Genomic DNA, 25,238 nt, shown 5'->3' with positions numbered 1-25,238 from the left:
CTTGTTAACCAAAGCCCTAACACTAGGGGAAGGGAAAAGAATAACCATTTATACAGATTCCAAATATGACTTTTTGGTGCTTCACGCCCAAGCCACTATCTGGAAGGAAAGGGAATACCCAGCAACTTGGGATACTCCTGCTAAGTATGAGCCCCAAATCTTAGAGCTACTAGAGGCCATTCACTTGCCCCAGGAGGTGGCAGTAGAGAGAATTCTGGAAATGGCAGGCACTCATCAGGTGATGGTCAAGCTATCGTAAAACTGTCCCTCTGAAATGAGAAGTGGCCATGACTGGGACCAAGACGGAGAGGAGTTCCCCAACAGATAGAAAACATCTGGAGCCAGCAAATCACAATTCCCTGATCAGTTTTTTTTTGTTTGAGGCAGAGTCTCACTCAGTCACCCAGGCTGGAGTGCAGTGGCATGATCTCAGCTCACTGCAACCTCTGCCTCCCGGATTCAAGTGATTCTCCTGCCTCAGCCTCCCCAGTAGCTGGGATTACAGGCACCCACCACCAAACCTGGCTAATTAAAAAAAAATTTTTAGTAGAGACAGTGTTTTGCCATGTTGGCCTGGCTGGTCTCGAACTCCTGACCTCAAATGATCCACCTGCCTCGACCTCCCAAAGTGCTGGGATTATAGGCGTGAGCCACCGTGCCCAGCCCCTGATCTGGTCTTAAGCATGGGGGCAAAAGTAGGGGACAAAATGGTGGTGTTTGACTGGTATATGACCGTCCTCTGGGGGTGATCAACCAGTAAGGGAAAATCGCTCCAAGTGAGCATGCGCACAACCTCAGTAAGCACACTGCACGTGTGGCAGCTGAGCAACAGCCCACCCCAACGGAGGGATCAAGGGAGGCGAAGATAAATCCTGGAACCAAAAGCCAGTTTATAAAAATCCACAGCCAAAGGCTGAGGGGGGCACTTGATCTCTCAAGTTCCCTACTTGGCCCTCTTCCAAGTGTGCTTTGCTTCTTTTAATAAACCTTTGCCTCTGCTTTAAAACTTGCCTCAGTCTTTCAGTTGAAATCTTTCCTCTGAGAAGACAAGGGTCGGGATCAGTGCAGATTTGCCACTGTTTGCAGACTTGCTGGCAGTAACACTTGCAAAAGGTTCAGGAGTGGGAGAAGGCCCTGACCGCAAGAGACATAACCACATAATTAATTCTTCTCTATTTTTTCCCCCTCCTATGCTTAACCCTGGGAAACTGAACTACCGCAGTTTGACAGTAGGAAATAAGAGCCAGGGAGCAGAAGACTGACTCTGTGTGTGTGTATGTGTGTGTGTGTTGCCACCCAGCTGTGCTAATTGGATTTGGCCAATTATAGATAATGATTATAGTGACCATAAATCGTAAAGATGAGAAGACAACTCCTAAGGTGGTCTTGGCGTGGCCCACATGTCAGAAGGTAGGAGACATTCTAGGATTCTACAAGTTATATAAGAAAGAAACTACTGAACTAACTAGAGATGAGTCTGAGTGTATGGTGTGTAAGACACAGGGGAGTTGGGAAATAGGTGGAGTGATTGTTGCAGAGACGAGTCATATTGATCACATAGCTGTGGAACAAGAGGAACAACAATCCTGGTTGGTAAGAAGAGAACACCTTAGACTTTGGGTTGTCAGGGCAGAGGTGTAACCGCCCAACAGGCTCTCCTTGCCTGCTGCCTAGACAGAGCTGATTTATCAAGACATGGTAATTGTAATAAAGAAAGGGTTTAATTCATGCAGGGCCAGCATATGGAAGACTGGAGTTTTTATCATTACTTAAATCAGTCTCCCTGAAAACTTGGGGATTTTGGTTTTTAAGGATAATTTGGTGCGTAGGGGGTTAGAAAGTGGAGAGTTCTGATTGGCCAGGTCAGAGATAAAATCATAGGGAGCTGAAGTTGTCCTCTTGTGTTGAGTCAGTTCCTGGGTGGGGGCCACAATACCAGATGGGCCAGTTTACGGATCTGGGTGGTGCCAGTTGATCCACTGCGTGCAGGGTCTGTAAAACATCTCAAGCACTGATCTTAGGTTTTATAAGAGTGATATTATCCCCAGGAACAATTTGGGGAGGTTCAGAATCTTCCAGCCTCCAGCTGCATGACTCTTAAACCATAATTTCTAATCTTGTGGCTAATTTGTTAGTCCTGCAAGCGCAGTCTAGTCTGCAGGTAGGAAGGGGGTTTGTTTTGGAAAAGGGCTGTTACTATCTTTGTTTCAAAGTTAAATTATAAACTAAGGGCCTCCCAAAGTTAGTTTGGCTGTGCCCAGGAATGAACAATGACACCTTGGAAGTTAAAAGCAAGATGGAGTCGATTAGTTCAGATCTCTTTCACCATCATAATTTTCTCTTATAATTTTTGCAAAGGTGGTTTCAGAAGGAAGGTCCATTAATTTCTCTTAGCTAATATCTGCAGGATATCTGGCCAGTTTAACCTAGACTTCTGCTACCACTATCAACTTGACCACTGGCCAACAAACCATCTTAATTTTAAAACTATCACAATCTTCCCAAAACCACTGGCTCCAGAAAGGAAGAGCCTCACTAAGATATAACAAAGTTAACTTTCTGAAAGTTGATATTATTCCCTTTAGCCTCATTCTGTTATCACTGGACTCTTTTGCACATTTTTTCATAGACCACTTATTGTTCTAAATTCTCTAGCATGACTGATAGTGGACAATTGTATTGTTTTGGATTTCCCATTGGTCAGTTCAGGTGTGATATGTGCCATTGCCAACACCTCTTGCCTCGCCTGCATTCAGCCATGTTAACTGGCTTGGTTCTGGATTGGGAATATGTCTACCATCCAGTGGGCCTGATTAAACTACAGGGACTCGTAATCATGGTTACTCTGATTTGATGTTGCCTAAGAGAAATGGAGTAGATCTGGTCCAAGTCTTTATCAGTACAATTAACTAGAGTATCTGATGAGCCTAAGTGGCAGCTTATGCTCCTGAGAATTCTTAACCATATGCGTGATAGGTTGGGAGGTAGAGTTGTAGGCAAATGACTCTGCCATGGTACCCCGGCTACCTTGCACATAGCTACATAGGCCACATGGGAAAAGGCATGAACAGCAGCTAATCTAAGTCTTAGCAGGTTGTCAAGGGGATGAGAGGAGCTTTACAAGGTCATCCCTCACTCCCTTTCCTATCTCCTATGGGAGGCTGTCATGAGACAGTTTTTCTTCGCCTCCAAGGTTCTGATGAAGCATGAGACTTTTGTCCCCCAGAAGGAAGTAGTGTTGTAGTCTGCAGTTATATCCTGAGGAGGGTAGGTCCTCCCAAGTCCACAATTCCACCTCCCAACCTATCACACATATGGTTAAGAATTCTCAAGAGCATAAGCCACCACATAGGTTCATCACTCAACCTAATGTGAGTTGTTGGATTCCCCATTTCTGAGGAGCCAATATTAGACTGCAACAAAGTAGTGCTATAGTCTACTTTGTTGCAGTCTAAAACTGGCTCCTCAGAAATGGGGTATGGACAACTCACATTGTAGGCATCCAGCTCCCTTTTGTTTCATGGCATTCTTTTTAGCATGTAGGATGAGGACCTGGGGAGCTGGCCTGTTTGTCTACTCTTCCTTTTGCTATGTAAATAATACATTGTATGAGTCTAAAAATGGCTTATTGTATTTTTTTTTTTTTTTTTTTTTTTGAAACAGATTCTCTTTTTGTTGCCTAGGCTGACATGCAGTGGCGTGATTTTGGCTCACTGCAACCTCTGCCTTCCAGGATCAAGCAATTCTCCTGCCTCAGCCTCCAGAGTAGTTGGGATTACAGGCACACACCACCAAACCCAGCTAATCTTTGCATTTTTACTAGAGAAGGGGTTTCGCCAAGTTGACTAGTCTGTTCTCGAACTCCTGACCTCCGGTGATCTGCCTGCCTCAGCCTCCCAAAGTGCTGGGATTACAGGTGTCAGCCACTGCACTCCACCTATTGTATCTTTATTAGCCAAATCAGTCAATCCATGGCTTTGCCTGCTGTTGTGTGTTTGACAGAAAGGACAATGGAATGAGTAAAAATATGGGTAAATATAATAGACTACCTATTCTTCTCCTCTTCAGATTTCTAAAAGTTTTGAACCAAAACACTATTCAGAGCCATAAGAGACCTTCCCTCTGGTGGACCATGACTTAGTAATCATGCATCTCCAGGGTTCCTTGTTCTGAGCTAAAACCCTCATAATTGTTTTGTCACCCAGTCCAGTTTTCTCCATCTTGTCACCAAGAAAATCTTAAGAGACTTCATTTTATCCTCAACATACCTAGTGATCTTCCCCATGGTAAGAGTTACTGCTTCCATCTCAGTACTCATAGACTATCAGGTACTCTCCATTTAAGAACCTCTCTAGCATCTTCTTGCATACAAACAAGACTGGGAGCCCATCTGAGGTCTCTTTTGCTCTGTGATTTTTTACAGGTATGGTATCTGCAAGTGCTCAGTACCTGGGGAGCTATTCAGGCATCAGAGCATCTGAGCCTGTGGACTTGAATTCCATATTTATCTTCCTACCTTGTTCATCCTGAGACACTGAATATACAAATGGGCAACGGCCAGACTACATAGAAAAACAGGACTCTGTCACACAATCTGTCCAGGAAGCAAACCTATTTTCTATGGTAACCACTCTAGGAAGTCAAACCACTAAATTACTATCTGTGGCACTCAGTCCACTAATCAAAACAATAACCCTGGTAGCAATTGACCCCAAGCAGCTGGTATTTGATCTCTCCCTCCCTCCCTCCCTCCTTCCTCCCTCCCTCCCTCTCTCTCTCTCCCTTTCTTTCCTTCCTTCCTTCCTTCCCTCCTTTCCTTTCCTTCCTTCCTTTTTCTTTTTTTTTTTTTTGTAGAGATGGGGTAGCAATTTGATTGAAAACTATCAGATTCCCTACTTTTTCCCATACTACTTCCAACTTAGGACCAGAGAAAGCCAAATATTTCCCCCTAACCAATTACATAGGATGCCCTGCTTCTAGTTAGCCCACCTGTAGTATCCCCATGCCAGCAACTTCCAATAAGGGAATACCTGAAGCTGTTCCTTTTTTCCACTGTGAAGCTTTCCCTACTCTTCTTTCTGCCTGACTTTCAGTCTGCTGAATGCAAGTGATGAGGGCTGACTCTCTTGTCATATATAGCAAGCTCTGAATAATAGTCTTTGTTCTCACTTGAATAGTCTTTATTTATTTTCACAACTCTTAAAAAATTTAATTTCCTGGCATGTTGCGTGATGTTAGGCAAGCCATTTTCTCTTTGGGCCTTACTTTCTTTAACTGAAAAACTGGTTCAACATTTATTCATTCTTTTATTCTGTAAGCCAAAATTAAAATTCAAAGCCCCCTGACCATCTGAATGGATGTCTCCTCTCGGCCAAGGGCATTCCAAAGTTAACTTGAAAAACTGATTCAGGCCATGATGGAAAGGAGGAGTTGGACATGGCTCATTATGCTCCCCTCCCTTTTGAAATTCAGGCCCAGTTGACCAGCGTTAACATCAACACACACCTTAAGACTGATAGAACAGCCTCTTTAAGTCTCACAGACTATCCGGTAGTGTGATAACGATAAACATTTACAGTCTGTTCTCTGAAGCCTGCTACAGGCTCCATCTGCATGATAAAATTTGGTCTCCACAAGCCCTTATCTTAACTGAGACATCCCTTTCTATTGATTTTAAGTCTTTAGACAATAACTTAACTGTTTCAACCAATTGCTACTCAGAAAATCTTTGAATCCACCTATGTCCTGAAAGCCTCCTCTTTCAGTTGTCCCACCTTTCCATACCAAACCAACGTACATCTTACATGTGTTAACTGATGTCTTCTGTCTTCCTAAAATGCGTAAAACCGAGTTGTAGCCCGACCACGTTGAGCACATGTTCTCAGGATCTCCTGGGGCTGTGGCACGGGCCATGGTCACTCACATTTGGCTCAGGATAAATCTCTTCAAATATTTTACAGTTTGACTTTTCGTGGACAATTCTACAAATATATCTTGGCAGTTAAAGAAATTACTCCCCAGGAGGTGCTAGACATCGGGCGCATGTTAGAGGCACAAAGATGAGAATGTTAAAAGACATAACATAAAATACAGGTCTGCTCTGGGAATGTAGAAACTGGTAAAAGGAGAGATAAAAGAGAAGGTGCAGTCCAGTGAAGTACCCTCTATCTCCTGTCAGCAAATACCTGTCCACCCAGGGTGCAGCGAGCTGGAGAGGAAGGGATGGCCTAGAGCGCTGGGGACGGATTCCTCCCCAGCCGCCTGCACCCCTACCCCGGTAGCGACCCCTGGGATCGTCTGTGTCTCCAGGAGAACCGGACCGCTCTCCCCTCCCTTCGAGAGCTAGAAAGGAGGACCACAGAGACGCGGCGCCCTCCGCCGTCCTAGAGCAACCGGAGCGGCCCGAGCCCCGGGCTCCCGGATGCAAGGGTCTGGTTGGCGAGGAGCATGAGGAGTTGGGCGTGGGGCTCGCAGGGAGCGGAGTTGGAGTCTTACTCAGGTGGCTGCAGGGCTCAGGGTAGCCGTGTCAGACCTGACCAGGTCCAGAACGCTCCTTCCTGACCCCAACAGCCTCCGGTCGGGTCTGGCGCGCGCTCGCTTTCCCAGAGGGCGACCCGGGCTATGGCGGCCGCGGCCCTGGCGAGCAGGACACGCCTCGGCCCTGACCTTGAGCTGCTGCCCGGACAGCCGGCGCCGCCCCGGGCGCGCCCGGTGAGTGCGGGGCCGGAGCCTGGAAGCAGGCTTGGCCCTGCCCTGGGTTCTAGGCCCGGAGACGGGTGGTGCGGCGGCTGGGAAATGGGGTTACAACCCAGAGTGAGGGGCCTCGAGGGACAGGCAGCACAGCGGAGTCGACACCCCTGGGACATGAGCCTCAAGGAGAGCAGACGTGCAGCGGCACGTGGTTGAGCCGACTGCTGGGGCAGAGCGCATAGGGTGCCGTGGGGGGCGATGAATGGCCAGAATTTCAGAGCCACCTTTACAGAGCTGGTTATGTTTGAGCTGGGTATTAGGTTGAAAAGGAATTTGCAATGCAGGATCAGGAGGGAAGAACTGGATCTTCAGGCAAGAGTAGCCGCAGGTGCAAGGGCACAGAACAGGGCGAGGAAAGAATTTGGTTTCCCAATGGAATGGTGAGAGGATAGGGGATGAGATCTTGGCCAGGAAAGCTGGGTCTGTCAGTAGTGAATGGAATTGTCTGTAGTGCAGAGGAATGTGGACTCTATTAGGCAGACAAAGGTGAGCCAGCCAAAGCCTTGGAGCCCTGGAGTGCTGGATAAGTAGCTGTGGAGACTTTGTAGTGTGCAAGGACTGACGTGCAGTGGACCAGAATGGGCTCCTCCACAGTATGGAGACTTAAGACCCTGAAGGAGGCAGTAGCTGAGAATTACAGGAAGTCTCAATGGCTGGAGGTGAGCAGTATTTGTTTCTTAAGGAAGAGGATAAGAGAAAGAAGGTGCAGGAGCTGAGACTCCTAGAGATATAGAAAATGGGAACATGGAGATTGGGACGTGGGGAAGCAACTGAGGTGGGATCTTTGTGAGAGTGTGTTACGAGTGGGGGGGTGCAGGGAGTAAAGTCACAACGAGGATCTGTCCTGTTGAGGACAGTGTCTAGGGCAACCTGAATGTTCTGAGGAGCCCTAGCTGCCTCTGTGGCTAGTGGCAGTGACTGGGGAGGACAAAGGAGGAAGAGTCCTACACAGGGGCAGCAGGGCTAGGAATGGGGACGGAAGACAGTGTGGCATAACAGGCAAGAGGTAGAGTCAAACAGGCCTGGGTTCTGTCTCAGTTCTGGAACTTTGGGGGAAGTTAATCCCTCTGAGTCTCAGTTTCCTCTTCCATAAAATGGATCTGATAGTAGGCTATGAGACATAAACAATACGTGTCAAGTGCTTGGCACAGGCTTAATAAATGATAGTTGTTATCAAGGGTGGGTGACCTCTGAAGGAGGACACATTGTGGAGAAAGGATGGGACCTGGAGCACAGATGTGGTTTGGGGTACAAGGATGAAACGAGAAAACTTTTGCAGACTCATGAAAAAGAGGAGAAAATGTTTGCTGAAATAGAGATGAAGAGACATGAGAAAATTGATAGCTGATGCCCTGTCTCTTTGTACATAGGAGGCAAAAATCATCTGCTGATGGAGTTCCTGTAGACATTCAGAATCCAGAATCCCCGCAGGCACCCCCCACAGTACCTTTTGGTGCCCTGTCTCCCCTTCCTCCTGGCCTGGTCCTGAGGTTGTCCTAGGGCATTTAAACACATGTTGTTTCAGGAGTCAGTGACCTTCGAGGATGTGGCCGTCTACTTCTCTGAGAATGAATGGATCGGCCTGGGCCCTGCTCAGAGAGCCCTGTACAGGGATGTGATGCTGGAGAATTATGGGGCTGTGGCTTCCCTGGGTAAGGGTCTCCCTTTGGGCCCTGCCTCCACCCTTCAGAGTTTGCTGGCTCTTTTTTTCTCAAAGGCTCAGGAGTTGTTGATAACCCTCAGCTCAGTGGCAGCTTCAGGCTCTTGGATTTTTAATGACCCAACCTCAGCAGTCATTGGAAAGTAGGAAGTCCTGGTATCAGTTTGGGCCTTATACAGGACTTCCTTGCCCCAGAGTGAAAGCTGCCCAATCTCTACCCTTGTGTTGTGGGTATAGTGAGAAGAGAGCAGATTCATAGTGCCCCACTGAGCCTTCAGTTCCCTGCCCTCTCGGTTTGCAAGATCCAGGCCAATTCCTAGCATCCTCATGAGGATGTCTGAACATGAGAGCTCTAGGAGGGAGAGGACAGGTAAGAATTGAGGACGCAATTCCTCAATGAGTGAAATCATCCATTTGCTAACTCAAACAGTTACTGAGTCTGTCAACTTCCTGACCTTTGTAAGTCTCCTGGCCCCTCTCTTGTTCTTTCCCCTGAAATTCCTTTTCTTGTTCTTCCTAGTTGTTTCCCTTTTTTCCCCTCTTGTCCCTGAAGACACTGGCCTGGGAGGAGCCTTGGGATTACTCTGTGTCACACCACTTACCTGCCTGTCCCATTTTTTTCCTCTTAAGCAGCATTTCCATTTCCCAAACCAGCTCTGATTTCCCAGCTGGAGCGAGGGGAAGCACCCTGGTGCTCCGTTCCTTGGGGAGCTCTGGATGGAGAGGACCCAAGGGGCATCTCCTCAGGTGAGTGAGGGCACATGTGCCGGTCATCTGACCAGTTTGCTTGTCATGATCTTTAAAATGTCATAGATAGATGTTCTTTTAACCTAGTGTTGTAGACACTAGTGGGATTCCATTTCTTTTCTGTGTTCCCATAGTTTTCCATCTTCTTGAGTCCTTGTTTTATTCATCCTGACTCCTCTGTGTGCCATCTTCATTAACCTGTTTTGCCTCTTCCCCATCTCTGCTGTTATCATGCCTATGATGTATCTTTGACCCATGAGTTTCCTGTTTACTCCGATCTTTGGTGCCCTTTCTGCTTCCTGGCCTGTTTACAGTCTTCCAGCTTGGGATGTAATGGCCATCTTTATCTTTAGAAACCAAGAACTCTCAGCCCTCAGCCAAATAGTTCCTGTTCCTCAGGGGAAAGCCCTGGGATTACTGTAGGCCCAAGGGGACTTTCTTACTCTTAGTTTCCTAGTGATAACTGTGTTTCCTGGTTGCCTCCTTGGCCTCATTTCATCTTCCCATAGGGCTCTTCTTTGGGCACAGTGAGACTTGAGCTGTGCTCCCAATTTCCTCATTCTCATAGTTCCTTGTTGTGTCTTTTCATATTAGAATATTTTTGATTGCAAGTATTAAAACCCGATTCAAACTGGCTTAAACAAAAAAGAAGAATTTATTGTTTAATGTAACTGGGAAGTCTGAGGTAGAGTGGGTTGCAAGTACAGTTTGATCAGAATTACATTCTCTGCTCTGTCTCTGTATGTGTTGGCTTTGTCTACAGTCTGGCTCCCCTTTTGGTTGTAAGGTGATTGGTGGTAGTAACAGGACTCTGCTGCTTCATACCTACGGGAAGAAACCTGGCAGGCCTTCCTTAGGCTTTAAACATTGTGAATCAAAGTGCCAAGTATGCTGTAATGGACTACCTTAAGTCATATGCCAACTCTAAATCAATCACTGTGGCAAGGTAACTACTGTGCACAGATTGACTTGGTCTGAATTGCCAATCTCTGAATCAGTCTCCCATGTAGCGAGTGGAATGGGATTAACCTGCTTGGCTTATCTAAGTCAGAGCCTACCCTAGGGAGTGGAGTTGGGATCCCCAACTCCCCACTCCAGCTCCCTACAAAGGGCATAGCTACTTTACAGTGGGGATGAGTGCAATGGGTGTGGGGAGGCCACCACAGTGTCTTCTACATTCTCAGTGCTTCCTCTCCTCACCATCTAAGGGAATTTCTCTGTTTTGCTTTGTTTTGCTTTAGGTAGAAAACTTAACAGCTAAGTTACTCCTTGAGCAGCATTCTAACTCTGACCTGCAGGTGACTTCTTGGCACATGCCTGTCCTTACTCAAAGTCCACTTTTGTCTTATAGAAGTTAATACTCAGAGGATACATAGTCCCTGGATTTGGCAACAGAAAAGGTTGTCATTTGAAGGTGTAGAATTGATCTGTTTCTTAGGAGGTTTTGGATGAAAGTTACAAAGCGACAGTTCTAGCAAAAGCAGAAGTAAGGTGTATTAGAATAGATCTCTGTGAACAGAGATGTCTGTTATTGAGTAGGAAGTGACTTTTGGAAGTGGCTGAGTGAGGGTGTGAGTCCATTTCTTATGGATACCATAGAAAGACCCCATCCATTGAATCTTTGTGGAATGAGAAAGCAATAAATGGATAGGAAGGAAACTAGGAGATTATGGTTTCCCAGAATAGCCTGCCTAGACAGGAAGTCCTCAAGAATAGCTCTTTGCAATTCCATCCTATCCTGATTGTTTTCTATGTGAACTTGATTTCACCTCCTAGGGATAGGTGATGAAGAGACCTTAGTCTTTTCTATTTCTTCTTGACATTTTCAAGTGAGTTACATGTTTTCATATCTTTGGGAACTGATGGAATTGCAACTTCTCTGTTCCAGTATTTTCTATCCTTTATGTTATTATTATTATTTTTTTGAGACAGAGTCTTGCTCTGTCGTCCAGGCTGGAGTGCAGTGGCACAATCTCGGCTCACTGCAACCTCCGCCTCCCGGGTTCAAGTGATTATCCTGCCTCAGCCTCCCGAGGAGCTGGGACTACAGGTGTGTGCCACCATGCTTGACTAATTTTTTTTTTGTATTTTTAATGGAGATAGGGTTTCACCATGTTGGCCAGGCTGGTCTTGAACTCCTGACCTCAGGTGATCCACCGACCTTGGCCTCCCAAAGTGCTGGGATTATAGGTGTGAGCCACCATGCCCAGCCTATCCTCATTATTCTATACCTTCAAATTTCTGTATATCTATGTTACCAGTCTCTTCACCCACCTTTATTCTCTCCCTACCACTTCCATGTCTGCTCTTTTCCTGATGGGCCTCACTCCTCTGACTGAACCAGCCTTATTTGTATCTTGACCCTGGCAGAATATCCATTTCTAAAACCTGCTGGGATTTCCCATCTTGAGCAGGTGGAAGAACCATTAAACCTGAAACTGCACAAAGAGGGTCCAAGCCTAATTTGTCCTGGTAAGTGAGAGGGAAATGAGCATTCTTCTCTCAGTCACACCTTTTCCTGTCTTTCTTTTATAAGATGTAAAAGTCCATTTTGCCATTCATGTTCTAAATGAATTTGGGGGCCAAATCCCCAAATCAGCCAATTAAGAGAAAACTTAAACCCTAAGCTTCCAACTTTCATTAGGACAAGCTCAATTAATTTAATTAAATTAGGATGGGTCTTTTGTCTTAGGCTTAAACTGAACAGATGGCCTGCCCCATCTGGCTGCTATGATCACCCAATATTTTTAATATAGATGCTGTGTTTTACTCATTGTGTTAGTTGTTAGGGATAAAAAAATCAAGTCATGTATGGCCCTTATCCTGGAAGGACTCACAGTCTCATGGGACATTATACATAAATTTATAATTACAGAAAAATGATAAAGCTGTAACAGAATGTGAGTAAGACACTATGGGAACAAAGAGGAGGGAGTCTTTACCCAGTTTTGCCTGGACTAGTTTGAGAAGGCACTTTCCATGGTTTCATGGTGAACTTGGTGATTGGATTGAAAGAGAAGACTATATACTTCCTTTTAGTGTTGAAAAATATGAGGAAGCTCATTCTTGCTACTGTCCGCTGTGTGTGACAAGCCCAGGTTCCTAGCTATACCACTAAGGATTCCTTATTTCTGAACAGGTCCTCTGCCCTAAGTCCTGGCCTGTTCTTCTCGTGTTACAAACTGTACTCAGCTGCCTAGTAGGAATTCTGACTTTGTTTTCCTTAGATTCAATTCATCTGTTTTCTCAGAGCCTAGTCTGGTACTTGGTTTAGTGCCAGGAATCATAGCCCTCAGGGATTCTATCTAGTTGCTATCTTTACTTTTGGTTTCTTTCTGTGTATTAGCCTTGTTTTTGCCATTTTCAGCTAGGACAGGGCCACTGAGACAGGTGGCAGTTGGAGAGAAGTGGACATATTAATACCACTTGGTGACCTTTGTCGCTCTGTCATGGATAATGATGACATTTGAAGCTCTGATTTCTTTTTTCAGAGGGTGTGTTGAAGAGGAAGAAAGAAGATTTTATCCTGAAGGAGGAAATTCTTGAGGAAGCACAGGACCTCATGGTCCTATCAGGTGGACCCCAGTGGTGTGGATCCCGGGAATTATGGTTTGGGAAAACCTGTGAAGAGAAAAGCAGGTTAGGGAGATGGCCTGGTTACCTCAATGGGGGAAGTATGGAAAGTTCTTCAAATGATATTATAGAAGTGATTGTCAAGGATGAGATGATCTCAGTAGAAGAGAGTTCAGAGAATACTGATGTCAATAACCTCCTTGGTATACATCACAAAATTCTAAGTGAGCAAATATTCTATGTATGTGAGGAATGTGGCAAGTGTTTTGATCAAAGTGAGGACTTTGATCAACACCAGAAAACTCATAATGGAGAAAAGGTCTATGGATGTAAGGAATGTGGGAAGGCTTTCAGTTTTCGATCACATTGCATTGCACATCAGAGAATTCACAGTGGGGTGAAACCCTATGAATGTCAAGAATGTGCTAAGGCCTTTGTTTGGAAGTCAAACCTGATTCGTCATCAGAGAATACATACTGGAGAGAAACCCTTTGAATGTAAGGAATGTGGGAAGGGCTTTAGTCAGAACACAAGCCTTACACAACATCAACGGATCCACACTGGTGAGAAACCATACACATGCAAGGAATGTGGGAAAAGCTTTACTCGAAACCCAGCCCTTCTTCGACATCAGAGAATGCACACTGGGGAGAAGCCTTATGAATGTAAGGACTGTGGGAAAGGCTTCATGTGGAACTCAGATCTTTCTCAGCACCAGAGGGTCCACACTGGGGATAAGCCTCATGAATGTACTGACTGTGGGAAAAGCTTCTTTTGCAAGGCACACCTTATTCGACATCAAAGAATCCATACTGGGGAAAGACCCTATAAATGTAATGACTGTGGGAAGGCCTTCAGTCAGAATTCTGTCTTAATTAAACACCAGAGGCGCCATGCTAGAGAAAAGCCCTATAACTGTCAAATCTCTCACCTTCTTGAGCTTTAGAGAATGCATAATGGTGATACTTGTTTATAATTCTTATGCTGCAGGAACCCCAGAGACAAAATGAGATGACTGTTCACAATTTGCTGTAACCCTTAACTTTAATAGCCAGTATTATCTTGCCGTTTTGAACATTTAGTCTAGCAAGACTGGTCCCCCTGTTCTATGATGTTTGTACAAGGCATCATTTAGTTGGGCAGCTACTCTGTATCAGGTGCTAACCACTTTACATACATTATGCATAACAATCCTATTAAGGTAGGTGGTCTTCTCCCTGTTTTACAAATGAGAAATCTGAGTTGAAAGAGGTTATAAAACTCATTCAGGGTTTTTCAGTAAGTTATAGAGTTGAAATTGGAGCCAGGCCTCTCTGACTGCAGAGTTTACTGTTCTTTACTTAATTGTAATATCTATGTCTCTGCCCGTTTTGATTTGCTTATTTTCCTGTGCTTCTAGTTTCCCTTTATCACTCAGATCCAGCTCCTTCAACTAAGCAGATTTCTCTTCCTCTTCTACTTGTAATCAGTACCACCCAAGTTAGTATTTAATTATGTGCCATCTTATATTTTTCTAATAGTCTCAAGTCTCTTAGTCTTAACTCCAGCTAAATGACTCTGAGGACCAACGCTGCATTTCTTTTGTTTTTCAAATCCTGAAACATTAATCTTTGACTAGATATAACATGCTCATGATAAAAAAGAATTGAAATAGTTGAAAAGGGTGTTCAGTGAAAAGTAAATTTCCTTGTCATTCCTATCTCTTGAGTTCTCCCCAGAGGCAATCACTCCTACTGGTTGTGTATCTCTGTAGTTACTCTTTGTATACAAGTGTTTATTAGTACTGCTTTTTATAACTCTGTCTCACTGAAAACCTTATTTGATGGAAGCAACATTGCAGTTACATTATCAACTCTAGGACCTTTTCTTCAGAAGTTACTTTCCTTTTGAGGCCACCAAAGTAATTTAGGGAAACAGCAGAGGGTAATCCAGGTCTTTTTTTTTTTTCTAATTTTTTTGTTTTAGAGACGGAGTCTTGCTCTGTTGTCCAGGCTGGAGTGCAGTGGCGCAATCTTAGCTCACTGCAAGCTCCACCTCCCGGGTTCATGCCATTCTTCTGCCTCAGCCTCCTGAGTAGCTGGGACTATAGGTGCCCGCCACCATACCTGGCTAATTTTTTGTATTTTTAATAGAGATGGGGTTTCACCATGTTAGCCAGGCTGGTCTCGCTCTCCTGACCTTGTGATCCACCTGCCTCGGCCTCCCAAAGTGCTGGGATTACAGGCCTGAGCCACCACGCCTGGCCAATTCAGGTCTTAAGAGACCTGATGCCTTTATTTTATGAGACATCGTTCTGGGATTGGGAATATGTAAACTCAACTGGAGATTTTTTTCATAAAAATTTATATAGTTCCAGCACCTCTCATTGCTTCCTATCATAAATCCTCTCCCAGTCTGTGCATCCTTCACTACCATGATAGCCTACCTTCTGATAAGCTGTGAGGCCACTGCCAAGGGAGGGAGAAATGGTCACTTTCTGGTGGTGGTTAATGCTTTGTTAGATAGCTTCATCCAGTCAATAGTTGAAAAGTTTTCACATAATCCAGTATCGGCATCAGAGTCAGAAATGCCCTCCCTAGGTCCAGGACCAGAGATAAAACAAACGTGAGGAACATGTAGAGTCTACACAGGAAAGTTAAGAATTATAGAATTAACTAACTACTTGAAATCAGGAGTTTATAAAACAACATTTTTAGAAGTGGTCATCTTTTATTGGTTTCCATCATCTCTTCCCCTTCCTTCTGGGAACAGTTACCCAGGTATTCTTTGGGAAGGTATCCTTTCTCAGCTATGTGGTTTAGCACCACCACCATCTTCATGAGTGGACCCTGTTTGGCTGTGTCAATCAGCTTATCCCATCCCCTTGGCCACAGAGCCATTGTGATATGAGGAGATACTGGGTTTTGTGGAAAAGAGAGGCTTTTCTTCATTGAGAGCTACCAGAGGAGATATTATCTGTCCTCTTTGTGGCACATAGGAAAATGTGAGGCCTAGAATTATAGCAACTTTTTTTTTCTATTAAAAGGGGAGATTCTCAAGCTTCCAGGTGCTACCATATGGAGACTGAGGATTAAAGCCAATACCAAAGAAGACAGTGACTAAACAGAGAGAAACTAGGTTCTTGGTGACATCTTTTGAGCCACTAGACCAAGCCTTACCTGAAGCAGACCTACCTCAGAACTTTTCAGCTATGCGAGCCAATAAACATCTTCTGTCAAATGAGTTAGAGTTGAGTTTTCTGTTATTTGCAACTTAGCCACACTAATACCGTCTTGTGTTTGAAATCATTGTTTTTTCATACAACTCCTCAGTGTCACCTTTTCCTCTTGCTTAGTAGTCTCATAAACTCCTCATTTTATCTCAGTTGCTTGGAAGTTGAGCATCTAAATAGGTGGCTCTTGCTGGGTGTAGTGGCTTACACCTATAATCCCATCACTTTGGGAGGCCCAGGCAGGTGGATCACCTGAGGTTGGGAGTTCAAGACCAGCCTGAACAACATGGAGAAACCATATCTTTACTAAAAATTAGCCAGATTTGGTGGCGCATGCCTGTAATCTCAGCTGCTCAGGAAGCTGAGGCAGGAGAATTGCTTGAACCTGGGAGGTGGAGGTTGCAGTAAGCCAAGATTGTGCTATTGCACTCCAGCTTGGGCAACAAGAGCGAAACTCCATCTCAAAAAATAAAAATAAAAATAATAAATAGGTGGCTCTCATGACCTAAGGTTAATTTCATGCATACTATCTAACTGATGCTTTAAATCATACCATTAATGCAGGATTTTTTCCTCAGTTGAGCAAAAATCCAGGTTCTTGTCTCATGACCAGGAAAAATTAGGCACAGGGACACACTGAAAAATGAGGAGGGCAGAATTTATTAAATGAAAAGGAAAACTCTTTTTTTTTTGAGACGGAGTCTCGCTCTGTCACCCAGGCTGGAGTGCTGTGGCCGGATCTCAGCTCACTGCAAGCTCCGCCTCCCGGGTTCACGCCATTCTCCTGCCTCAGCCTCCCAGGTAGCTGGGACTACAGGCGCCGCCACCTCGCCCGGCTAGTTTTTTGTAGTTTTTAGTAGAGACGGGGTTTCACTGTGTTAGCCAGGATGGTCTCGATCTCCTGACCTCGTGATCCGCCCGTCTCGGCCTCCCAAAGTGCTGGGATTACAGGTTTGAGCCACCACGCCCAGCCAAGGAAAACTCTCAACAAAAAGAGGGGCTTGCATGCAGGTTTTCTATCTCACTAAATTGAATACCAGGCCACCACACGAGCTGAAGAGCCCAGTCTTCTACCCCTGCATGAATTCCTGGTGGCTCCACCGCATTCTCCCAGTGTGCAGGCACGCCCTTAGTCTGAGCCACTCCACATTGATTTATTTCTCTTACTGTGTATGTGTTAAGGGATGAAATTTTTCATCATGGGCATGTTTAGGCAATCCCTCTGTACACAATGACCTGGGCAGCATTTGGCTGTCTCCTGACTCTATCATTCCCCCTCTAAAGAAGTACATCTAACTTAGGATAAGTAAATCTATTCTTAGAATAAGGATAAGGATAGTGATCAATCTTAAGTGCTTCCTACTGAGGGGGGCACTGTTTTGGGAAAACAGCAGTGAGATCTCCCTGAGGCCTATCTAAGGGTCCCTGGTGAAAGGTAGCCATTGTTTGAGGCTCCGATTGCATGAACATTTGGAGTTCAATGGCCTGAAGGTGAGTAGAGACAAACTAGGTTATTAGAAGACATAATAAAAATGAAACAGGGGAGATGGTAAGGACAGCTAAAAAAAAAATCCTAAAGCTGTGGATACACCCAGGTAACTGGTAGCTATAGTTATGCCTGCTAAGATTTGGGTGTATGGGGCTTGGCTTTGGTTAGCTCCCTTGGTCTTATTTTCCCAAAAAAGATACCTCCGGGTTATGAGCACCTTACTTACTCTAATCATCTGGCAGGATTTGCAGGGTAATTGCCCAGAACTAGAATATTGATCCAGATTTTTACATTACTCATCCCTTTCGCTTCTTCTGAGCTGCAGCTGGAGATTGCTGGTTGGTTCACAGGAAAAATCAGCGTTAGTTTAAAATGTGGGCAAAAAACTTAAAAACAACTAATGAGTCTAGAATCTAAAGACAAATGTATAAGTCTTGAAACATAGTTTCTCTCTCCAGTTCTCATTTTTGTTAAAAATAAATCACAATAGGATAGAGTTGTTTGCAAATTAAACTTTAGTCTTGTATTTGGCCTGATTATTTGCATAAAGTGCAGCAAGAATAATTATTTTTACATAGGCTTTTAAAATTGGCTTTGATGGAATTCTGTTCTGCAAGGAATCTTAGGATTTTTAATTCTGAGCCCAGCCATGGGTTTGTACCCTCACATACCTATGAGTTGGGTGAATTCCTCTCTTCTTGAGGTCCCAAGATTATGGGGTTCCTGGGCCTTGTAGAAAGTGACATTCCTTACTCACTGCAGGTTAGGAAACCTGTGTGGGAACTGTGTAGACAAGGTATGAAGTCAGTTTTCCCAAGGGGCTTTTATCGGCTCTTTAAGTCAAGCTTGGTATCTAAAAGGGAAGCATACCCTTCCAATCAAAGCCTTGGTAAAGCAACCAGTTTCTCCAATGGTGTCCTGTTGCAAAAGAAAGTGATTCTTATTGCACTGATGCAAAAAACTTATTGCTATAAATTAAGAATACTCACAACTAGTTTCCAAATTCTGGAGAAGCAAGTAGGAGAGAAACAAATATGCTCCAAATTTTGATCACATGAGTATACCATACTCAATTATTAAAGGCTGTAAATGGCTCAAAACAAGTTTCCTTGACTCTGAAAACAAAACAAGGATTAGCAACATTTCGAGCAAAAACTCTAAAAAAAGATGACTTCTTCTAGACTTCTAAAACTTCTAAAAAAAGTTTTATTTTAGTTCAGTATGTTCTGTTAATTCTTGTTCTGTTTGATATTAATTAACATTTCAGCCCTTCATGAGTCCTGCATGTTTTCCTTCATTCCAATGTCACAATCTCCAAGGTTATCAGAAACCTGCATTTGAGAGCACCTGTCAAAGCCTTATGGCTGGTTATAAACTATCCTTTGAAGAGGATCAAAACAAGACAATTGTCTATGAATGACAAAATGTCCAGGGTAGTTACAGTTAAAAACATGATTGACAAAGAAAATTTGGTTATCTCTGTAGTTTACAATAACATAATAACCTTAATTATGATTGATAGCATATACTCAGACATTAGAGTTGTAGACATCCCATATAATTTTGGAACATATAATATTAATATTCACTAAAATATAATATGAAGATTAAACATCATTTTGACAATTCCATGTACATAAACATGTCAAATAATCCTGTTTACCTCTCTACTGGATGCTTCAGGGGCCCTCTGTAGCATCCAACAGCAAGGGATAGGGAAAGAACCTTGAAGCTGAAATTTGATTTTGGGAAGCCTGTCACATATGTTAGATGTTTAAAACACTTGATGTTATGAAATAGAATTCCAGGCCCTGCATGGTGGCTCACGCCTGTAATACCAGGACTTTGGGAGGTCGAGGCAGGTGGATCACCTGAGGTCAGGTGTTTGAAACCAGCATGGCCAACATGATGAAACTCTGTCTCTACTAAAAATACAAAAGCTGGCCAGGCGCAGTAGCTCAAGCCTGTAATCCCAGCACTTTGGGAGGCCAAGATGGGCGGATCACGAGGTCAGGAGATCGAGACCATCCGGTAACACAGTGAAACCCCGTCTCTACTAAAAAATACAAAAAACTAGCTGGGCGAGGTGGCGGGCGCCTGTAGTCCCAGCTACTTGGGAGGCTGAGGCAGGAGAATGGCGTAAACCCGGGAGGCAGAGCTTGCAGTGCAGTGAGCCGAGATCCGGCCACTGCACTCCAGCCTGGGCGACAGAGCGAGACTCCATCTCAAAAAATAAATAAATAAATAAAAATAAACTAGCTGGACATGATGGCAGGTGCCTGTAATCCCAGCTACTCAGGAGACAAGGCACAAGAATTACTTGAACCCAGGAGGCGGAGATTGCAGTGAACTGAGATGGTGCCACTGCATTCTAGCCTGGGTGACAGAGCAAGACTCCATCTCACGAAAAAAAAAAAAAAAAAAAAGAATTCCAGGTTACTATAAGTAATTAATTTTGCCAAAATGATAACTCAAAAATTTGAAAAAGCTAAAACCTTTAATTAGCCTTTACTATTACATGAAAATCCTGTTCGAGAGAGAAAACCAAATTTCACCCTTGCATTGTCAACCCCAATTTAAAAAATGAAATCTTATAGGCCATTCTATCAAATCTTGACCAGTTTGACCATGAGGGAAGATTCTTATAAACATTTTATAACCTGTTACACATTTTGCTAAAGAGCAGATTAGTGCCTTAAGAAAATCTTGTTGTACTTTTATTTCAATTCTCAATTTTACAGAAAACCATATAATACCCTTTTGAATTTAATGTTCACACACAGAATTTATTTTGCAAGATTAGCTTTTAGAAACCTTTCATAACTTGTTTAAACCTTTAGCTTTATCTTATCTAATTTAAAACAATCCTTTAACCCTAGGCAAAAATTTACATTTCCATGCCTTCTTATAATCTTTTACTAAAAATACATTTTACTGTTCTTACACACCTTGCATGTAAATCTATTTTCAGGAGTCTCAATTACACATTATAATGATAACTCTTAACAATTTTTTTTTTTTTTTTTTTGAGACGGAGTCTCGCTCTGTCACCCAGGCTGGAGTGCTGTGGCCGGATCTCAGCTCACTGCAAGCTCCGCCTCCCGGGTTCACGCCATTCTCCTGCCTCAGCCTCCCGGGTAGCTGGGACTACAGGCACCGCCACCTTGCCCGGCTAGTTTTTTGTAGTTTTTAGTAGAGACGGGGTTTCACCATGTTAGCCAGGATGGTCTCGATCTCCTGACCTCGTGATCTGCCCGTCTCAGCCTCCCAAAGTGCTGGGATTACAGGCTTGAGCCACCGCGCCCGGCCTAGCAATTCTTAACTTTAATGTAAAGCCTGGTAAGTTGTTTTACTTCTGTTCTAGTGGCAGGTCAGGCTTGACTCTTTTCAGCATAGAGGAGTGGTTAATTCCATATGTCCCCAGGCCTTACCAAGCTATAAAGCAGTCAAGTGGAACAGTTCTCAAAAGCCAAAGAAGGACTTAATAACTTTAAAACATTTAGCAAACCTAGTATCTGAACTGCATAATTTAGATCACATATTTACATTTTGAAGACATTTATATTTTACCAATAATCTTTAAGACTGTTTTTATTTCTCAAAGATTAAAGTCACGTGAACCAGGAGGCATTACAGCTCTTACTTTTCCTTCAAAATATATTTGATCTAAGCACTTATTTTTCTTTATGCCAATTAATTAGAGCTCTTTTTAATAGACATCACACACAACACATATATAACTACATAGACAGAAGAAGATCAGTAGCTATAAGATTTTTTTGTTTACCGATCTCCTAATTGGATTATTGGCCTCTGCATGGGCCCTTTAAGAGCATGGCCAGGAAATCATGCTGTTTCCAGGGCCCAATAAACAGGTATGGCTAGAAGACAAAAATAGATTTTAAGAGGGATCTGCTTTTAATTCCTGGGGTTCCATGAGGAAAGCAGAGGTTTCTCCCAAAATGGAATCTGTGTTGCCTTTTCCATTTTTCCCAAGGAGTTCAGGCTTTTAGAAATTATCTTAGGGCCTCTCATGCATGCATTAAGGGTGGCAAGGCAAAATGGAGAAAAATAATTCAGTTGACAGAAAAAAAAATCTTTTTCCAGCAAAACAAGATCCAAGAAGAGAAAAACATAAAGGCCTTTTAAATATACCTAGAACTTGGATAGCCACTTTTGTTTTTTTGAGATGGAGTTTTCCTCTTGTTGCCCAGGCTGGAGTGCAGTGGCATGATCTTGGCTCACTGCAACCTCCGCCTCCCAGGTTCAAGTAATTCTCCTGCCTCAGCCTCTGGAGCAGCTGGGATTACAGGCACTTGCCACCACACCCAGCTAATTTTTGTATTTTTAGTAGAGAGGGTTTCACCATGTTGGCCAGGATGGTCTCGAACTCCTGACCTCAGGTGATCTGCCCACCTTGGCCTCCCAAAGTGTTGGGATTACAGTTATAAGACATTGTGCCCGGCCTTGGATATCCACTTTTAATTAAGCTGAGCGTTCTTTAATAAAATCCTTTTAAATCCCTTATTACCCGACTTTAGCCATACCAAACAGCCAATATTTCTGGCTTTTGATCTTTATTGAAAATAATTTCACAGGTCAACCAAAAAGTCTCAATTAAGGCATGCAAAGCACAGCAGGTTGGTTACAGCTTAAGATCAACCTCATAAATCCTTTTTCATTAATCAGAACTTTACAGAGAATATAAACAGTGATCCTTAGCATTCCTTTTATTGGTTTGCACAGGAAGAGAGAGGCCAAAGGACTGACTGATTTAAAAAAAACTTTTACCCTTTGCCGGCATGGCAGGCTTCTGGGTCCCCATCCCCCAAGCCAATTAGACTGAAGATGAATGGCTTCTTGTCTAGAAAGAGGGAAGCAGGTGTTCCTGGTTCCTTTCTCTTCCTAGCAAATGCCTGGGGTATGTGAGGAAGAGAAGGAACAAGGACCCTCTTTACTTATTCCATCCTTATATCCCTAAGTTCCACTGACCACGAAAGGGTGCTGCCCATGGGTGTCAATGCGGCTTTCACCCATGTTAACAGGGGTCTAGGTGGTGGGATTATCCACTCTTGCCTACATACACCCTGTTCCCATGCTGTCAGTAGCCTTCAAGTTTATAAGCTTGGAATTGAGTTTGCGACAAAAATATGTCTCGGGGGTTACATATTTGTATATTGTATTTGGTTAGCATAAGCCAAATACTAAGGTGAAGCTGTGAAATTGAGCCCTCCTCCAACAAGGGAGAGAAAATGATGTCTTGTGAATTTGGGTCCTGGCCTAGTAAAATGTCTTCTAAAAAGAAAAAAAAAAAGCCTCTTGCATAAAAGTTAACCCCTGACGGGATAAAGGAAAGATAAAAAACAGCTTAAGTGCAGGGCTGTGTTAACTGCCAACAGGGTAGAGAAAAGAAAACAAAAAAACAGCTTAAGGGCAGGGTGGGAAAGATACCTGGGGGAAAATCCTCCTATTCTTATGACGATGGGTTTCTCCAACAGGGAGAGAAACATTTTATTGCTGTTGGACTGAGCTGGACACCTTGGCCGGGGGAGGGGAAGACACTGTGGGTGAGTGGTAGGGAATGCTGGCCAGCCAGCCGCATGGGGCCCTTGGGCCATGTGCCCTAGTCCCAACTGGGAGGGGAGCAGGGTTGGGGAGCTGCCACTCACCTGTCCATCCTGTGCACATACCTGTGATCATTAAGGTGGAGGTGGAACACCCTCAATATTGTAAAAGAAAAGATAGGTGACATTACAGTCCCCCCCCGCCAAGAGTAAGGAAAATACCATAGAAAAGACTGGGTTGGACGAGGCCGACATTCCCAACCACCTTCGAGTGTCAGTGGAAGGCAGGGAGACTGCTGTTTCCTCTACCTTCAGCAGATGTCCGAGGATGAGAAAGCTCAGAAATGAAAACAGATTTTTGAGTCTTCATTTTACTCACCTTTCCTCATGTCCCTGGATGAGCCACCAAAGTGATACAGAATTTTTGCTCCTTAGTTCAGCTAAAATCCGGGCTCTTGTCTCACGAACTATTAGATGTGCAGACACATTGAAAAGTGAGAAGGGCAGATTTTATTAAGAGAAAAGAAAAATTCTCAACAAAAAGAGGGGTCCTGCATGCAGGTTTTCCACCTCACAGATTGAATAACAGGCCACCACACATGAATTGAAGAGGCCAGGCTCCTCCCTGCTAAATAAGGCACAAATTCCTGGTGGCTCCACCCCATTCTGTCAGTGCATGTGGGACGTTAGTCTGAGCCACTCCACTTTGATTTATTTCCCATATTGTGCATGTGTCGAGGGATAGAAGTTTTCACCGTGGGCATGTTTAGGCAAGCCCCATGTGCACAATGACCTGGGCAGCATTTTGCTGTCTCCTGTCTCTATCATCATGATACACCTTTCAAACTTGATGAAAATATACTCTGAATTCTAGATTCTCTAATGGATAACTTCCCATCTTTCTGAGGTAACTTCCAGATTCCTTACCCTACCTATGTGACTTTCTTTTCTTGTCACATCACAAAAAAGAATTGTCTGGCCGCAAATGCCAATAGTGCCGCTGTGGAGAAACCCTTGTATAGACCAACACCATCTGGAAGTGTGTTAGTCATGTCTTGGAACCTTTAAAAACCTGCTACCTCTGAATTTAGGATTGAATCTAGAAAAAACAAGCAAACAAGCAAAAGCCTGTGACAACGGATGAATACATTTCAGCATAAAGGGAACACCAGGGGATGGAACACAAATTTATTAAGAGGAAGAGTTTTTGTCTATAGTGGGTGCTCAAATCATTTGTAAAGTCAGTCACTCTAACTACTTGGAAAGTTAATTTTCTCTCTTAGTCAAAGTGAATGAAAGCACTAGAAGATATTAAAGAGGAACCACAAAAGTGGGAATAGAAAATCAACATAATTTCCCCTAAACAGCTACTGCTGCTCACCCTCTGCCTTACTGATGCAATACTGCTCTTGTCCTAAAGCACCGGTAACTGAGTAGCATCTGGAGGTGTGGAACTCTGCCTTTTCTTGCCAGTTTAATTTTTAAAACTTCTCTGAAGTCACTGCTGAAACAGAAATGATTTAATGGAGATATAGGAGGATAGGGACAAACCCCTAATCCTGTTTCTTAAAGACCAAAACTACAGAATCAGAAAGGCCACATTAAAGAAAAATCTTAACAAAATCTTTGGTAGTGCTCAATAGCGAACAGAAGCCCTTTCACTTCCCTGCAATCAATACTAGGTGATGCAGTGGATTTGATTGGTTGCCCCTCCAGCATTCAGTCTCACTTTTATTCTTTTTAATAGGTAGCCACATTTCAAAGCCATGTAAGACAGGTTTAACTACACTACCAGCTACCAGTAGTTAAGCCCTGACTGGCTTGAATCAATTCAAATAGTCCCATTTCTTTTGTTACGTTTATTGGTTAGGGATGGGCATGTGACCAGGGTTTCCCCAGAGTGAAGCTCAGTACTTTAAAAAATAGTTTAAGGGAAAGATTTCCTCTCTTTGCCCCTGGATTTAAACTGAATAGCATATAGCCATGGCCACCACTAGTCTATATAGTGCCTTTGTGCAAATTAAAAAGAAAGCTTCCCTGTGGAAAAATAGATTAAAGTACAGCCCCTGTGGGACTGAAAAAGGTGCTTGATCTAGGTGGAGAACTTAGAAATAGGTACTCCTCTGGGCAGGTGCAGCCCCATAGGTTCAAGTTTGGAGTCTCTGTACTAAGCAAAGTTGACCCTACCTATGGGTGCAGACAGCTTGCACCACAGCTTGCCAAACAGAGCAGTTTAAACTTCTG

At 43.8% G+C, this 25,238-nt stretch overlaps 1 protein-coding gene across 2 annotated transcripts; it reads left to right on the top strand.

Annotated features, from left to right (window-relative positions):
- Positions 1-6,179: 6,179 nt before the first annotated feature.
- On the top strand, positions 6,180-15,949 carry ZNF662 (zinc finger protein 662). Of its 2 annotated transcripts, XM_023231765.1 has the most exons (5): positions 6,180-6,438; positions 8,276-8,402; positions 9,041-9,157; positions 11,528-11,629; positions 12,649-15,949. In XM_023231765.1, the coding sequence occupies exons 2-5, from the start codon at positions 8,369-8,371 to the stop codon at positions 13,674-13,676; spliced, it is 1,281 nt and encodes a 426-aa protein (XP_023087533.1). In that variant the 5' UTR covers positions 6,180-6,438; positions 8,276-8,368; the 3' UTR covers positions 13,677-15,949. The 2 variants fall into 2 exon arrangements, with proteins under 2 accessions (XP_023087533.1, XP_023087531.1); XM_023231763.1 differs by lacking the exons at positions 6,180-6,438; positions 11,528-11,629 and adding an exon at positions 6,512-6,711 and having other exon boundaries at positions 9,044-9,157; positions 12,649-15,940.
- The last annotated feature ends 9,289 nt before the right edge of the window (positions 15,950-25,238 follow it).

This window comes from Piliocolobus tephrosceles, chromosome 2 (genome assembly GCF_002776525.5).
Source record: "Piliocolobus tephrosceles isolate RC106 chromosome 2, ASM277652v3, whole genome shotgun sequence".
NCBI lineage: Eukaryota > Metazoa > Chordata > Mammalia > Primates > Cercopithecidae > Piliocolobus > Piliocolobus tephrosceles.
The sequence above is the reverse complement of the archived record's forward strand: the minus strand, read 5'-3'. Positions and strand labels throughout refer to the sequence as shown.

Excerpts from the sequence above, each read along its gene's own strand:
- ZNF662 (XM_023231763.1), top strand. The coding sequence starts at position 6,622 with ATGGCGGCCGCGGCCCTGGCGAGCAGGACACGCCTCGGCCCTGACCTT. Across the intron at positions 6,712-8,275 it reads CGCCGCCCCGGGCGCGCCCG|GAGTCAGTGACCTTCGAGGA; the intron begins GTGAGTGCGGGG and ends ATGTTGTTTCAG. Across the intron at positions 9,158-12,648 it reads CCCAAGGGGCATCTCCTCAG|AGGGTGTGTTGAAGAGGAAG; the intron begins GTGAGTGAGGGC and ends TTCTTTTTTCAG.